The sequence below is a fragment of the Falco cherrug genome, chromosome 2, assembly GCF_023634085.1.
Source record: "Falco cherrug isolate bFalChe1 chromosome 2, bFalChe1.pri, whole genome shotgun sequence".
In the NCBI taxonomy this organism is placed as follows: domain Eukaryota; kingdom Metazoa; phylum Chordata; class Aves; order Falconiformes; family Falconidae; genus Falco; species Falco cherrug.
Genome location: NC_073698.1, coordinates 21,712,561 through 21,727,813, shown reverse-complemented (window position 1 = coordinate 21,727,813; position 15,253 = coordinate 21,712,561). Strand labels below are relative to the sequence as shown.

The 15,253-nt window shown below is 43.1% G+C and overlaps 1 protein-coding gene across 8 annotated transcripts in view; it reads left to right on the top strand.

The window, feature by feature from the left end:
* Positions 1 to 15,253, top strand: part of SPATA13 (spermatogenesis associated 13) — a 160,216-nt gene that overhangs the window by 129,563 nt on the left and 15,400 nt on the right. For 7 of the 8 annotated variants that reach the window (XM_027815620.2, XM_027815617.2, XM_055702595.1 and 4 more), the window contains 4 exons: positions 579 to 723; positions 11,672 to 11,808; positions 12,228 to 12,407; positions 13,480 to 13,665. In XM_027815620.2, the coding sequence (XP_027671421.2) occupies positions 579 to 723; positions 11,672 to 11,808; positions 12,228 to 12,407; positions 13,480 to 13,665 (648 nt within the window). Of the gene's footprint in view, positions 1 to 578; positions 724 to 9,035; positions 9,250 to 11,671; positions 11,809 to 12,227; positions 12,408 to 13,479; positions 13,666 to 15,253 lie in introns of those variants that run through there. The other variant, XM_027815624.2, reaches the window with a different exon arrangement.

Below are 15,253 nucleotides of genomic sequence, written 5' to 3'. Positions count from 1 at the left end.
ATGGCTTCTAGATAAAGTTAGAGGTAAACTTATTATCTCCTATTAATGAGACTCCTGGGAACTTCAGAGCTGAGGGTCATTTAGAAAATGATTTTTGTCTTGTGAAATACATTTATTTTACTTAAAAGCAATACATTTATTTGCAGAAAGCAAGCTTCCCAGGAAATGAACACAACTTCTACCCATAGCATTTCTGGTTGTTCTTTTGCCTTGGGTTTCCCTTGAGATGTGTATTTACCATGCCAGCTGGCGTTGCGCAGGCTGTTCTCAAAGTGGTTAGATCCCAGAGCGTTTGGGCATGCAGTATTACAAGAGGAAAGTTTATATAGCATGTCTGATCATAACAGAAGGCTAAGGAGTTTTTAACGTAACTGAGCACTGTGATGTAATAAAATATTTTCTGTGATGCTGGTGGATATGGTATGCAGTGTTTAAGCAAAGTCACTTCAAAGTAGGGGATTTTGCTGCCCCTGTAATTATCTGAACTACCTGAAGAAACCTTACTTCATACCTGAGTTTTGCTCAGTTGGACTTGCTCTTAGGTTTACTAATACTGGATTTTCCTGTTTTCTCTGTAGCCTGTAACACGGCCACCCGTACCAGTGCACCAGGTACCCCCTTACAAAGCTGTTTCAGCCAGGTTCCGACCACTCACCTTTTCACAAAGTACCCCGATCGGCCTGGACCGGGTTGGACGAAGGCGACAGATGAGAACATCTAATGGTAAGATGGACAAGTCTTTTTAACTTTCCAGATCTCAACTTCATACCCCAGCTTGGTCAGGAAGTAGATTATAGTGTGGAACACAAAAGGGTGCAAACCAGCTCAGTGACAAACTAGTTTCCAGCTAAGTTGCTTTGTTTTGTGAGTTTCTCATTAGTAGCTTTTATGTTTGTGTGAAACTTGCTTTTCGCATCTACTGTTTGACATTGTTGTGGTTTATTCTTCTGTACCACTTACACTCCTGTATTTTCCGGTCTCTATTCACATAGCTGCCTGAAGATGATAACAGAATATGAAGGAAGTAAGGTCTAATGTACTTGAGTTCATACCTGGACCATGGCCACACCACACGCGTATTTTTGCATGTTTGCTATGCATTCAGCTTAACTACCTAGATAGGCAAACCTTAAATAATTAAGCAGCTTGTTTCAGAGAACTGTGTGCAGTTGCAGTTGCTTACTCAGTGTTGAGTGTAGCCCAACCAAGGGTTCTAGTACATGATGGACAGGTTCTTGGAAAAGACTGTGTTTTTGGAAGCCTTGCCCTTTATCAGACTCTCCGATGTGCCCCATGTATTTTTGCTGTAATTGTTTACTATTAGCATGCAATGCTGTCTTGAGTTAATAGAAAGTCATATCTAGTATTAGTGGAACGTTTCTTGACAGGTGGGACCAGAAGAACCTGGGTTTAATACTATTTGTGTTCTTTCAGACAGCTGATAGTCTGAACAATTATTCATGTTTTGCTGCCAGGGGTTGGAAATAAAAGCAAATTTTCACTTAACGTCCTTCACTGTTAATAGTGAACAAAACACCGCTGGGAACCTTCACTCTGCCTCTCTGTGGAGAGAATAAGTAAAGGTGCCTAGATCAGGGCTTGCCATGACTGGAGTACAAAATTTAACACATAGCATTTTCAATGTTTCTTTATTAAAATTACACATAAGTCTACTAGTCAGTACTTGGTTTTTATGGTTAAACTAAGTTTTAGCTGCAATGATGTCCAAATTCTGCTCAAAAAAATCCCTCAACTACAAATTCATTTGTATAAGAACATGTTAAAACTGCATTTTCTAGTCTTCAATAGAGCATGACAATTCTCTTCAGAAGGTGCTGTCCAAGGAACAGGCTTGAGAATTTGTAACTATAGCAATGAGCTACATTATATATTATACAGTATTAGTATTTTCTTTTAAATTTATATTTTAGTAAAATATTGGGAACTACTTTAAAACCCATGTCTGGAATGTTTCCTTGCTCTATGTATGTCAGTATACTTAATGATCCAGATTAGACATCGAGGTAAATTAGACATCTACTGCCAGGACCCTTGCTGAGATTACGTGGTATCCTCGTCCCTGATTCTGGAAGGCCTACTCACAGAATAACAGGTTTGCCATGAGCTAGTTTTGAAAAGAAAAGACGCTTTAAGTATTACAGAGTAGGAATTCTTTTTCTATTTTTAGTTATCCTTTGCATTTCATGTTTGGAAACGACAGTTAACCTACAGTTACCTGGACGACTGCCTGAGACTTGTGTCTTTCCAGGTATCTAGCTTTTGGATAACTGGTCTCCTAAACATAAGCATCAGGATGACAAATATACAAAGCAAGATTTCTGCCAGTCTTCAAGAGAAGGAAACCAAAGCAATATTGATTATGCTAGATGTGACTCTTATGACTCATTACAATAAGCATAGAAGTTGAGCAGGGAAAGCTTCTGAAATCAAAGCCCTGAAGATGAGTGGGGAATATCACAGACTTAGTTTGAGAGTAGTTGCAAAGATCTATTAAGTAGCTCCAGCAGAAAATAATAAAGTGACCGGTGTCACGCATTCTGATGTCTTTCCTTTTTCTCTTAAAGTCACAAAGCATTTCCTTGTCTTTGAACATGTGAGAGTTTTTTGTTTGCTCATGTACAGTGAAATTTGATAGCACAAAAGCCCTTTATTACAGAAAGAAATTCTAAACCCAGGCACTGAAAACCAGTGGTATCTTATTTTAGTTACTTGCTAAAGCCTAATACGTTGCGTGTCTACTTTTATAACAATGGGAGATAGAATTGGAGCTGTAAATTTTTAGAAAAATGGCTGTTAGAAGACAGTAAGTCAGCATACTGTAGGAGACAGAATAACAACCAGCCAAGACATAAGGGGGACTTCCCTTGAGACTTAAATAGCTACCCTTGTGCGTAAGGGGTTACAAGTTTTAAATTATATGAAAGAGGTTACCTATTTATCACAGTAGAGCCATTTTTATAAGTATGTTAACAACTAACCTATCTTTTTTGCATATTGTGGTGTGGGGCTTGAATATGGTGAACTCCTTTAGATAGGATCAGGTCTGAGTAGGTGGGGTGGGATTCAGCTCAAGTTTAAGTTTAGATGTAGGTACCTACATAAGAGTTAAACGTTAGAACACCCATTACAGGCAGAGGAAGACTAGGGCTTGATTCAGTTGCCCTCCCCAGGATCCAGTGCTTGTGGGGTATCTGAGCATCTGGCAGGTATGACAGAGACCTGTTCCTTTCTTCAGTTGCAGCTGGAGGCCAGCAGGTTACCCAAAATACTTAAAATGGCGCCAAGTATGTACAATTAAACAGCTAATCTGAGGTCCTAGCCATTGCAGTCAATGAGGTAGGAACTGCCTGTGGATGAGGTGGATTGCACTCTCAGCTGTTTTAATCGTGACCAATACCTGCTGATTTAGATGGTTCACTCAAATGTGGATTCCAGCATATGGATTAACAAATTGTCTTTAATCAAGAAGGATCCTGTCCTGGATGTTTGTCTGCAACGTTAAACTACCATCAAGCTTTTCCCAGTTCATCAAGGTTGTTTAACCTAGTAGGTTTCAGTGTGTATGGAGTACAGCTCAGGAACTGAGGTGCAAAAAACCTGGCTGTTGGGGTGAGGTCTTCAGGTTCTCCATCCCTGTCACTGACCTAATAAACAAACTCCCCCCCAAGTAGGTTATTGACCATAGTAGTGAACAAACAGAAGGTGTTAATCACTTCTCCAGAGAAAACAGTTCCCTGCTTGCTACCATCTCCTTGCTCCCCTGTCCTTGCTCCCCCACCCCAAAAGAGTGAGGATGTGAGTAGGACAATATGCAGGAAATGCAAATTCCCAGGTTACTGCACTGAGTGCCCTATCTGTGATTACCGGGAGGTGGGTGGAATATATCTGATGTTGCAGGCAGCTCCATGGCAGTTGTGTTCTGTGACTAAAGTGCCTGAAAAGCTCAGGGGGCCAGAAAGACTCGTGGACAGGACCTGAAGGGGCGTGATGAAATCCACTACCACAGTCCCGGTATTGCTGGGGACAGAAAAGCCTCTGGGCCAGAGGGTAATGGCTATGTGGTACTCTGAAGGATGTGACTTGTAACTGATTGGAAAAGATAAAAACTATGCTGGTGAATAATGGGATTTAGTCAAATAGATAGCTGGGCTTGATGCAGACAGGACCCAGCAGTGTACTGGGAGCAGCTGATGCATCAGGTGAAGCACCTCGGCAGTCCTAGGGGCTCTGGAGGTGACATGACAGCTGTGGGGCAGATGGGTGCTAGGGAGGATCTGATGGACAGGAGGCGAGCACTGGAGGCAAAACTGAAGCTGTCAGGTAGAAGCTAAAAGCGAAGCTACTGAGGAGGCCTACAGGAAGGCACACAATTCTTGAACGTTCCTTAGGTGTGTGCAGGATTACACGTAAGAGCTACTCTGTAAGGGTTGGATGTGTCTCATCTGACACTATAGACTTCTAAACTAGGCTAGGTGATCTTGACTGGAAGAAACAGATAATTTAGGGTGCTGTTCATTGACCAAATAAGACAAACAATGAATCTTACCCTGTGTGTCCATAATGCAGTCTGAGCCAATATCCTTGCAGGGATGAGAAGAGTTAAAAAATGCAATACATTATGTGTTTTAATTTAAAAGAGGGAAAGTAAATAAAAGTCAGAAGTCACTTTTGTAACAAAATAATTTAAAGGAGCAGAAAAAGGTTTTGAATGCTTGCAGGCAGCACGGAGAGTGTTCAAGGACAGCATATTAGATGCTTAGAGCAAATTCATGTCACCTGTCAAAACAGAATTTGGAAATGCCAGGAAAGGGTTCTGTCATTAAACACAGGGGAAAAGAATCTATCAAAAGGGGGAAAGGGCATCCTTCAGATTATTGAATTGTATCCAAATAGAAAAAAGCCCCAAAACTGTAGCAATTGTGATGTAAATCTACAGGGACATAGAAACAGTTTGCTAAAGATACAAAATCTATGACCTTTTTAAAAAATATGAGAACCTGGTAGACTACCAGATAGTTTTGTAGGCCTTGTGCCTGAGAAATAAAACCTGAGCTTAAATTAGATAAAGATTTGTCTCAAAATGTCAGTAAAAGTTTTAGAGGACCTAAATGAGTAGTAACAAATCACAAAAACCAAGACTTCTAAAGGGATTTAAGAATGAAATTGCTGAGCTACTGCCTTGGCATGGAATTCATTCCTCAAAAACTGTCTCAGTACAAGGAAGAAGGCAGCGATGAGATGACCATTAGAAAGAAGTATCAGTAGGGATCCAGCAAACAGGCCAGTGAGTCTGATGATCATCCTGAGCGCCGTCACACGGCACATGCAGGACAACCAGGGGATCAGGCCCAGCCAGCATGGGGTTATGAATGGCAGGTCCTGCTTGATGAACCTGACCTCCTGTGACAAAATGGCCTGCCTAGCGGGTGAGGGAAAGGCTGTAGATGTTGTCTACCTCAACCTTCGCAAAGCCTTTGACACTGTCTCCACAGCATTCTCCTGGAGAACTGACTGCTCATGGCTTGGATGGGTGTAAAGGTGGCTGGCCGAGCCCGAAGAGTGGTGGTGAATGGAGTTACATCCAGCTGGTGGCCGGTCACAAGTGGTGTTCCCCAGGGCTCAGGATTGGGGCCAGTCCTGTTTAGTATCTTTTACTGACGACCTGGGCAAGGGGATCGAGTGCACCCTCAGTGAGTTTGCAGACCACGCCAAGCTGGGTGGGAGTGTTGGTCTGCTGGAGGGCAGGAGGCTCTGCAGAGGGGTCTGGGCAGGCTGGGCCGATGGGCCGAGGCCAGTGGTGTGAGGTTCAACCAGGCTCAGTGCCGGGCCCTGCCCGTGGGTCACACCAGCCCACTATGATTCTGTAACAGTATCTGGAATATATAAAGAATGTACTTAGGACTTAGAAGCTGTAACAGAGAGTATCATCAACAGACTGGCAGACCTTTTTGATGAAGAGTGCGTGTGCCCTATGTAGAGGAAAGCTGTGCCCCACAAATGGATTAAGTTTTCTAAGAAAAATCACTGAAGGTGTGACCAAGGCGATTCAATAGGTATAGGCTACTTGCATCTCTAAAAGGCCTTTGACAAGATCTCTTAAAAATGTCCCTTAATAGAGGCCTGGGATAAGACGGAAGATCCTCCCCTACTTTAACAAGTGCTAGGCAAGAGAGCAGGAAAGCTGTCAGTTTACTGAAGGAGAAAGCTCATGAGCAGAATCAGATGTTCTGTGTCTTCACAAATAATGTGGAAAGGGAGGAATAGAATGAAATTTTAATTCTTGTTTGTGTGCTAAATTATTCATGGTAGTGAAAGCACAAACTGCTTGAACATCGTTGCAGAAGGACTTGACAGTGCCAAGACACAATGCTCTGTGCTGGCGGTGGGTGAATTTGGTGTTGATAAAGGCAAGGTGGTGCACATGGAGGAACACAAGCCTGCCATGCTTGCAGAAGAATGGACTTTGAGCTGGATATTGCAATTCAGGAAGAGATCTTGCAACCCTAACAGATTAAAGTGTCAGTTCATTGCATAGTAACAGTCAAAACAGTAAATAAAAGGGCAGGAATTTGTAGGAAGGGAACAGAGGACAAAACAGAAAGCTCAATTGTGCCATTGCTGTAGTATGTGGGGGCCATCTCCCTGTTCTTTTCCACCTCAAAAGGCATTTTTTTACAGGGGACCATACAGAGAAAGGCAAAAGGACAAGAAAATCTACTCTGTGTCTCTGTGTGAGGAATGATTAATGTGGCTAGGGCTCTGCAACTTGGAAGAAAGGACAATAGGGATATAACAGACTGATTAGCATAGGAAAAATGAACAGATAATAGTTTTTGTTTCCGATAATGTAAGAATTAAAGGACACCAAATTAAGTAATTGGATAGCAAGTTCAAAATAGAAGATAGTTTTCACACTATAAAATTAAACTATGAAACTAATTGCTATGCATGGTATTTCACATCCCCAAAGTTTACAGAAATTCAGAAAGTGGTTTGAAAAATTCAGTTCATTAAACACAAAGATATCTCTTCTGCCCCAGGAGGGATCTGACTCTGATCTGCAGATAGCTGGAATTTAGGAAAATACAGCAGAAAAATGCCATTACATGCCTCATCTATTTTTATGTTCTTCCTTGGGCATCTGCTACTGGCTGCTGTCAGAGCAGTGGGTGGGGGGGACCTTTGGTCTGCTCCAGGGAGGAGGGTCCTGTGATGCCAGAAGGGTATCTAGAATTAGATTTTCTTGAGTCAGATAAACTAGCTTTTAGGTTTAGTATTTTAGTATGTGCTACCCACAGCCTTTTCAGAGTGCCCTATGGAGTGGGTAAGCCAGCTGGGCATGCATTTGCACAGGGTCACTGTGGACTGCCACTGCAGAGGACAGCCTGCGCCTCCTCCTGTCCCTGGGTGATCCTGCGAGGAAATGAGCATGCCACCAGCTCACCCCAAACGAGTGCTTTTGTGGTGGTTCGGTTTGTGGCTGCACAGTTGCTAGATGTGCCCACGCCGAAGAGGGAGACCAGATCTGTGCCCTGTCACTGGCAGCACCCCACAGCGGCACTGGGTTAGTCATCAGGCAAAAGCACACTGTCCGTTCAGTTCTGCAAAAATCAAACCAAATGACTGTTTTTCAGTGATGGTTTTTATTGTGTCTTCTAGAAGAGCTGTGTAGGGTTTGATTTCATTTTCCTTTAGCATTTCCACTGCGGGTAGGGGTTTGACGTGGCAGAGAGGTTGTGCTCTGGCTAATTAAAAGCATGAAGCCTTCATTTGCAGGTCCCAGGATCATCAGCACTTCAGTGGCACTTCTGTTTGCAGGGCTGGTTTTTTTTTAATGAATTGTGTGACAAAAATGTATGGGGCTGTGTATAAACATCATATAATATGCAGTGGCTTGTTTTTTCTATGCTATCCAAGTGTCCTTGCAGCAAGAAATAATAGAAAAGTTTGGGGGTTTCGGAAGAGAATTCCTGTTGGTCTCCTGAGCAATGCAGCACAGTCTGGATTTTTGTAGGAAGATGGCATTAATATTGTTGGGCGATGTTTGGCCTTTCCCTTCTCCGTCTGAGGCAGCACTAGGGGAAACCATGTGATTTCAGTGGGTGTTGAGAGGTCACTGTGTGCAGAAATGCCTCCAGGGTTTTGTGAATACATCCCTGGAGGAGGCAGCCCCCAGTTACAGGACGGGCTCAGCTGAGCGACGCAGTTTGCAGGTAAAGAATGAGCCGTAAAGATTATGGAGCTTTCCAAACTATAAATGTAGTGCTGTGTACAAGTGCAGGTTGCGGAAGGCTTTGCGCTGCGCTGATGGGGGCAGCTCATGCCTTTGCTTCCAGCGCAGGAACTGATCCAGCTTCACTGCAGAAGATGCAGATGTAAGGGTGATAAATGCTGGCCCATAGGGAGTGAATGAAGCTGTGCTCTGTCTGGGTCAGTTCCAGTGAAAGCTGGACCGTTTGGGTACCTTCCCTATTTTCTCTTCGTAGTTTCAGTGAAAAAATGCCTCTGCCCTCCCGTTTTATCCTGGGAGCGGTCTGCTGCAGCCTTAACACTTCAGCTGCTTGTGCCCTAAATAATGATACAGCATTTGCCTGCAAAGCAAGAGAAGTTTTAACAGCCATGCAAAAAATACCGTCATTGTTTACTTCTACTGGAATTTTAGCCTGTGTAATATAACAAAGGTAGACCGATACTCCAAACAGTGTTGTAATACAAGGAACTCCCAGCTCCCTTCCAAGTAGTCTTTCCCTTTGAATCGCAGTCATTTGAATATAGATCGAAATCGCATTAAGCCGCTTTAATAAAAAACAAATGTACTCCTTGGCTTGCAGTGTTCAGGCACTTTGGGAGTGGTCTGGGTGGCGCAGGCGGCTGCAGGCACAGCATGGCCGGGGCCAGGCAGCCAGGTTTTTGTTTCTTTTCTGGAAGTTCCTCCCTAAGGGCACCCCATGATGTCAGAGAGCCGGCAGCGCAGCGGCCAGGCTGAGCTCGCCGCTGGCAGTTCCCAGCCGCGCTCGGCCTCCGAGACACAGCCGGGAGCTGGAGGCAGCCAGGGCTGCTGCTCTGTGCTGTGGGTGCCTCGGAGCCCTTTGTGATCCTCCACCAGCCCTGTAGGACCGAGCATCACCTGTTAGAGGTCAGACCTTTGCCCCGTGGTCAAGTCTGACAGCAGCATGGTAGCCAGAGGAGGAATGGCACGATTTTGGAGTCTGGAGAGCCTTCAGATGGGTACGTGTGAGTAGAACATGCTCTCTCTCTCTCCTCCCCAACCCCTGCCCTTACAGTGTTTTTAGATTGAACTGATAAACTGTGGCAGTCAGGGGGCCTGATTCTGATCATGCTTATACCATGTCATCCATGGGAGCTGGTGACAGAGCTGCTGGGAGATCAGAATCAGTTCCAGGCTGTCTTTTAAGTTTTTGCATCCCGTTGGTGCGATCAGGAAAGTCTGCTCCTACCTCTGCTATTTCTGCCTGTAAACAATAGAGGAATAGATGCAGAATCCAAGTGACTGTTTCTCGCCTGAGTCTAACTATGAAGACAATGTAAGCTTGTTGATGTGGTGCAGAATAATGAACAGTTACCAGTCCCAAAACTGCAGTCATTTTTCATCTGGGGCCAAATGAATTAAGTTGTTTTGAAGTGCTGTTGTTACTAGAATAAACCAACAGGCAGTACTGATAGTACAGTAGACATGTATATAAAGGATCACTCGGACTAAATTTTTTGGGTGTTGCTTTATAAACTAAAAATTGATGTAATGAATTTTTTTTTTTTAATAAAGCAGTTTCAAGAAGTTTCACAAAATGTATTTGAAGAGTGCTCGGATTTATGAGTCTGTAGGAAAAAAAATCTTGGTTTTTTAAAATAGGGATTCTGCATCCTCCCTGCTTAGGCACCATTAATATGAGTATATAGTTAAAATACTGGGGAGTAGAACAGAACAGAACATGCTCTGTTACATCAAGACCATGCCATATTTTTCCACTTTTAAAGGAAAGAAAGATCTTCCAAGTTTTTTTAGTGGATCTGTGTAGTAATCAGCTTTGATCTCTCTTGCAAATTAATACCCAGATGACCAAAGGTGCTAGTGATGGTATGAGCACCCATAAGGAGGGGGTTGAAGCGTTTTCCTGATAAGGTGAATAGCGGCTAGGCAACAGCGTGCCAATTAGTTGAGTAGGTGTGTGGAGTAAAGCCAGGAGTCATCCCTTGGTGACTCTCAGCCATCCGGAGCTCAGAGCTCAGCAGTCAGGCGGTACCCAGGCTTGAAGCAGGGCAGAGGAGAGGCAGGGTCAGGGCCCTGCTGCTCAGCCTTGCCTGCTAGGTGGAGGTGGCAGGTTCAGTAACTCTGCTTAAAGGCCCCTTCCCTGGCACTGGGCAGTGAGAGAGATGCTCAGCAGTCTGTGTGGCAACTTCTCTGGGACACACTAACTGTTAGAAAAGGAGTTCAGTGCTAGCAGCCCATTCTAATTTTTTTTAATTATTTTTGTTTACTTTTTTTAATTTTTTATTATTTGATTTTTGAGCACTGTATGATTTTCAGACTCTCTAGTTATTCACAGCTTGGGACTGCCATAGGACCAAGTCTCTAGGGATAACTTAACAAGGACCAGAGAGTGCATCCAAGCACTGGGCCACTGATCATGAACGCTTCTTGATTACTAGCTCATCCCCTGATCTGTCTGAACATTACAGCTGGCTTTTCAAAGACAAACCTACTCTGAAAGTGCTGGCACTGGCATGTACTGGCACTGAGCAGTGTGGACACAAGTCAGTCAGTATTACTTGGTCCTGAGATCAAGTCCCCAGTCCCCTTCATCTGCCAGTACAGAGATGCTCACCAAAAGGATCTACCTACCCCTCAGTGATGTACCCCAAACGGGTTTTACAGTTTTATACAGAAACTGTTTATTTGCATGTGTATAGTGACAGTCACTTACTCGATGTTTCCCTTGGTTTATGTGGCTGTGTAATAAGATGAAGCCCATCTTAGTGCTGGCCTCTATTTCTTTGCACAGCTGCTTCTTTGGTCAGAAAATGTCCAATTGTCAAACCAAGAACTTTTTGTGATTTAAGGCAATGGGAATAAGTTTTTTCTCAGGCAGTCACACTGTGCTTAGTCCAGGCTCCCTGTCCCCTCGAGCCTGCCCATAGCTGTCTCGGTGCTGGCAGAGTCTGCCCTGGCACGTGGGAGAGGTGGCAGCAGCTGGCTCAGGGCAGGGGCTGCGGGAGAGGTTACATCCCTGTAGAGGATGTGACGGTGTGACGGCACCCAGCCTGGGCCCGCCGGAGCTCTCTCATCTGCCACGTGGGAAATGGCATTGAGGACTTCCCTTCTGATTCAGGTCTTTTGAGATTTCCCCTGGCTGAAAACTAACTAAATAAATAATGGTTGTAGTTCTGCTTTTTGGCCTCAAAAAGGAGGATTTCTCAGTTTCATCAGCTGCTAAATGAGAAAATTCCGAAGAAGAGAAAATTTACTGGCGGAAGAGTGGTTTTCCTGAGAGCTTTGCTGCCCTTCACTTATGCTTCTATTGTTATATTTGTGACAACAAAGGCAACTTCTCAGTGATTCCTCTTGCATTGTATTATTTTTTTTTGAGTCATAAAAGTGATGAAGCAAACAGCTGTTGCACCTTTGTTTTAGTTGCTGCAGATGGTGGGACTGAATCTTCAGCTTTAGTGGATGACAATGGCAGTGAGGAAGATTACAGTTACGAGGAGCTCTGCCAAGCCGCTCCCAGGTACCTGCAGCCCGGAGGGGAACAGCTAGCAATTAATGAGGTAACGTCCTGGGCTTTGCATTGTCATAAGGATGGCGGGGTGGTGGTGGTGTTTTCCACAGGTCTCAGGTTTCACATTAATAAAAAGTGCAATGGCAGCAGCCAGCGGAGCGAAGACTCCAGCAGCCCTGGTGTCCTGTCTCTGGCACAGCCCATGAGCAGATGCCAAGGGAAGAGCACAGTGACTAACTTCACTGGGAGTGTAACTTGTTAGCCTGTGTAACTGCTCTGGAGTAGGACTCTAATTGTTTTCACTAATAAATATATGCATAGACTTCTGAAAACTCAGAATTTTAGTTTTATCCTGTAATAGGAGTAATCATAGGCACTCCAGTGAGGTGTTTTGATCTTTTAGTAATTTACAAACAGTTCGTTGTTGTATCTTTTGCCCTTCACAACCTCATTCTCTTCCCATCTCAGCTGATAAGCGATGGCAGCATTGTCTATGCAGAAGCTCTCTGGGACCATGTGACTATGGATGATCAAGAGCTGGGCTTCAAAGCTGGAGATGTCATTAGAGTTCTAGAAGCTTCCAACAAAGACTGGTGGTGGGGAAGAAATGAGGACAAGGAAGCCTGGTTTCCAGCTAGCTTTGTCAGGGTGAGTAACGCTCTTGCTTTTGCACCATTGTCATGCAAGATTCCTAGCAGGGTACAACAATTGTCACAAATGTTTAAGTGAAGGACCTGATCCTCAGCATCTTTGCACCTGAACATCAGTAGTGTAACTCCTAATGACTTCACAAAGAAAGAAGCAATGGAGAATCACACCCCAGGATCCCTTAGCTCCTCTGACACCTTTTACTCTGGCTTCTTCCTTTCTGTGGTCCTTTTGTAACCAAAGGAATTTCTCAGTGGAAATGAGGGCAGCAGACTGCTCAACCAGGAGCAGTCAGTGTATATGGAGAGGACACAGCAGTTTTCATGAGGGAGTGGGGAAAGCTGTGCTGCAGCGATTTCTTGGTAAAATAGGGCTTAATTTATTATCACAACATGGTGTAGGAATCTGGTTCAGTGTCTGAATTCCCCAGTCAGAAGTCAGCCAGATTAATGACAATATAACTCTAGAATGGTATAAAATTGAACTATGTTTGGAGAAGTTAAAGTACTTTTTGAGAGCCTGTAAGAAAGCTTGGGCCACACTATCTGAAGTACTACACAAAGTGCAAGAGATGGTTCCTGCCTTTGCCCTTCTTAGATGTCCAGCCAACACAGGCAGTCAGACAAAAGATGAAAAAGGAGGTGCTGTTATCCACATCGTACAGATGGGGAACTGTGGCAAAGGTAAACTACTTAGAAGTGTTTGAGTTGTTTACTTTTGTAATTTTTATCCATATGCTGGCTTGGCCAAAATAATGCATGAACTATTAGTAAGGGTCAGAAATAAGGTTAAGTCTGAAAAATACACAGACAGCACAACAGGGTATCTCTTAGATACTGTGAGTAGAAAGCCATGTATTTAACCAGACAGAAATTTCAACACTCTTTGAATAAACAGTGGGTACAGTGAGATAAATGCTGTTGTGGAACCCTCTGTATAAGGTAAGAATGGGAACAGTTCTGTGGCAGGTCCTCTCTTAATTGTAAGAAGTTTGTAACAGATTTATCACATGTTTTACTTTTGTAAAAGTTTGCTGCTTTACTCAAGTTTGCTTTGTTTGTTCTGGCTGCAGCTGCGAGTTAATCAGGAAGAAGTGCCAGAAAATTGTAGTAGTATCCAGGATGAAGAACAAGATGCAGATACTAGCAAGCATCGTCAGAAAATAGCTGAAAACAAGGATCAGATGAGAACCAACGTTATACAGGAAATTATGAACACAGAACGAGTCTATATCAAGCATCTCAAGGACATCTGTGAGGTACATGCTTTAATCTGAGGACGTTATACTGACCTAGTGTGAACAAAACATCCCACATAAGCTGAGAACCAGAGTGGCTTCTCATCAAAATATTCCCAATTGCACTTCTGACTTCTTGTGTCTTCTTATGGCTTTCCTCTCTGCTGACTGGCCTAAGGCACCACTTCCTTTTTTTTGAAAAAAAAAATAAAATAATCCCATTTTAGACATGGAAAAAGTGCTTTGGTTATCTGCCCAATATTTCCATAATAATGAGAGAAGGAATTCCAGTTTATTTAGAACTTTTTAGCACTTGGTTTAGGTAGAAACCTTTTAGTAACTTTAATAACATCAGTTACAGTTTAGGGACAAACTTTTTGAAAGTAAGAAAGTGCAGAAAGGATGTTTGCTGGGTAAGATTTTTTTTGCTTTGTTTACACCAGCAAAGGGATTTTTGCTGGGTGCATAGATGCTATGAAGAAGTCTTTAAACGTATTTAGAACTACCTTGCTTGTTTGAACTACAAATTGTGGGGGGTGTTCTGCTTTTTGTTCAAATTTTGTTGGATACCTACGCCTGGACAAGAAGCTTCTTTATATTTTTCACTAAAGTTTGCCTCTTCTAATGCGGACTGTGATGCATTTGGCCTGTATTTGACTTGTGTTTGTGGTTAGCATCTGAAAGGGTGCTAAGGAACCTACCTTTGTACCCTTAGTTTGCTAGCTCTCTCTTTCTCTGTATTTGCTGTGTTGTCATCCTTTAGTTCACCATTTGTCGTTAGATTCTTTCATGGACAACAAAGTAGGCAAGACAGCAGCGTTTTCCTTTTTTTTTTTTTTAGATCAGGCCTTTTTAATGCATTTTGAAGAAAGAAAAAAGGGAAAACAAAAAGACAAAAACTGGTTGCTAATTAGCTAATTTTCAAACTTGTGTAAGTTTTGTGCTTTAGATTCACTATTTACTTAAGCTAGTAAGCTTGACTGTGTCTAAAAGATGAGGGAGGAATCTGTGTATACAGCTGTGTTGCTGCTGTGGTTAGCATAGTTCTAGGACTTTCATATTTTACTGACCTATTAATTCTTAGACTGATATGAATAATTAATTTTCTTTTATACATAAATTCTATACCTCTTTTTAAAAATCTGACATGCCTCTGAGTTTAGTACAAGAGAGTAAACACACATTTTCCAAGTAGAGAAGTGATGCTCCATGTTCAACATGTGGGGTAGAGATACTCTGCTTTCCTCAGAGTGAAGCTGTAGGGTGATGCAAACAGGACATGAGGCTGAAAACATACTCAAGTAAGACTAAGCCAGAAAAATTAATGCAGATAGTAATCCAAATTTGCAGGCTCTGCACTAGAATGAATCACTGGGGCTGCTGCCCTCAGGATCATGAAGCTGGAGTATACTGCTGTGGTTTAATCCCACACAGCTGCTGGCTCACTCCCTGCCCCTCCAAGGGATGGGGAGGAGAACTGGAAAGGAATGTAAAACTCAAGGGTTGAGATAAGAACAATTTACTAAGTGAAATAAAGCCAATAGTAAAAATAACAACAACGACAGTTATAATGGAAAGGAAAGAGAAGGGGAGAGTAATGAAATCCACA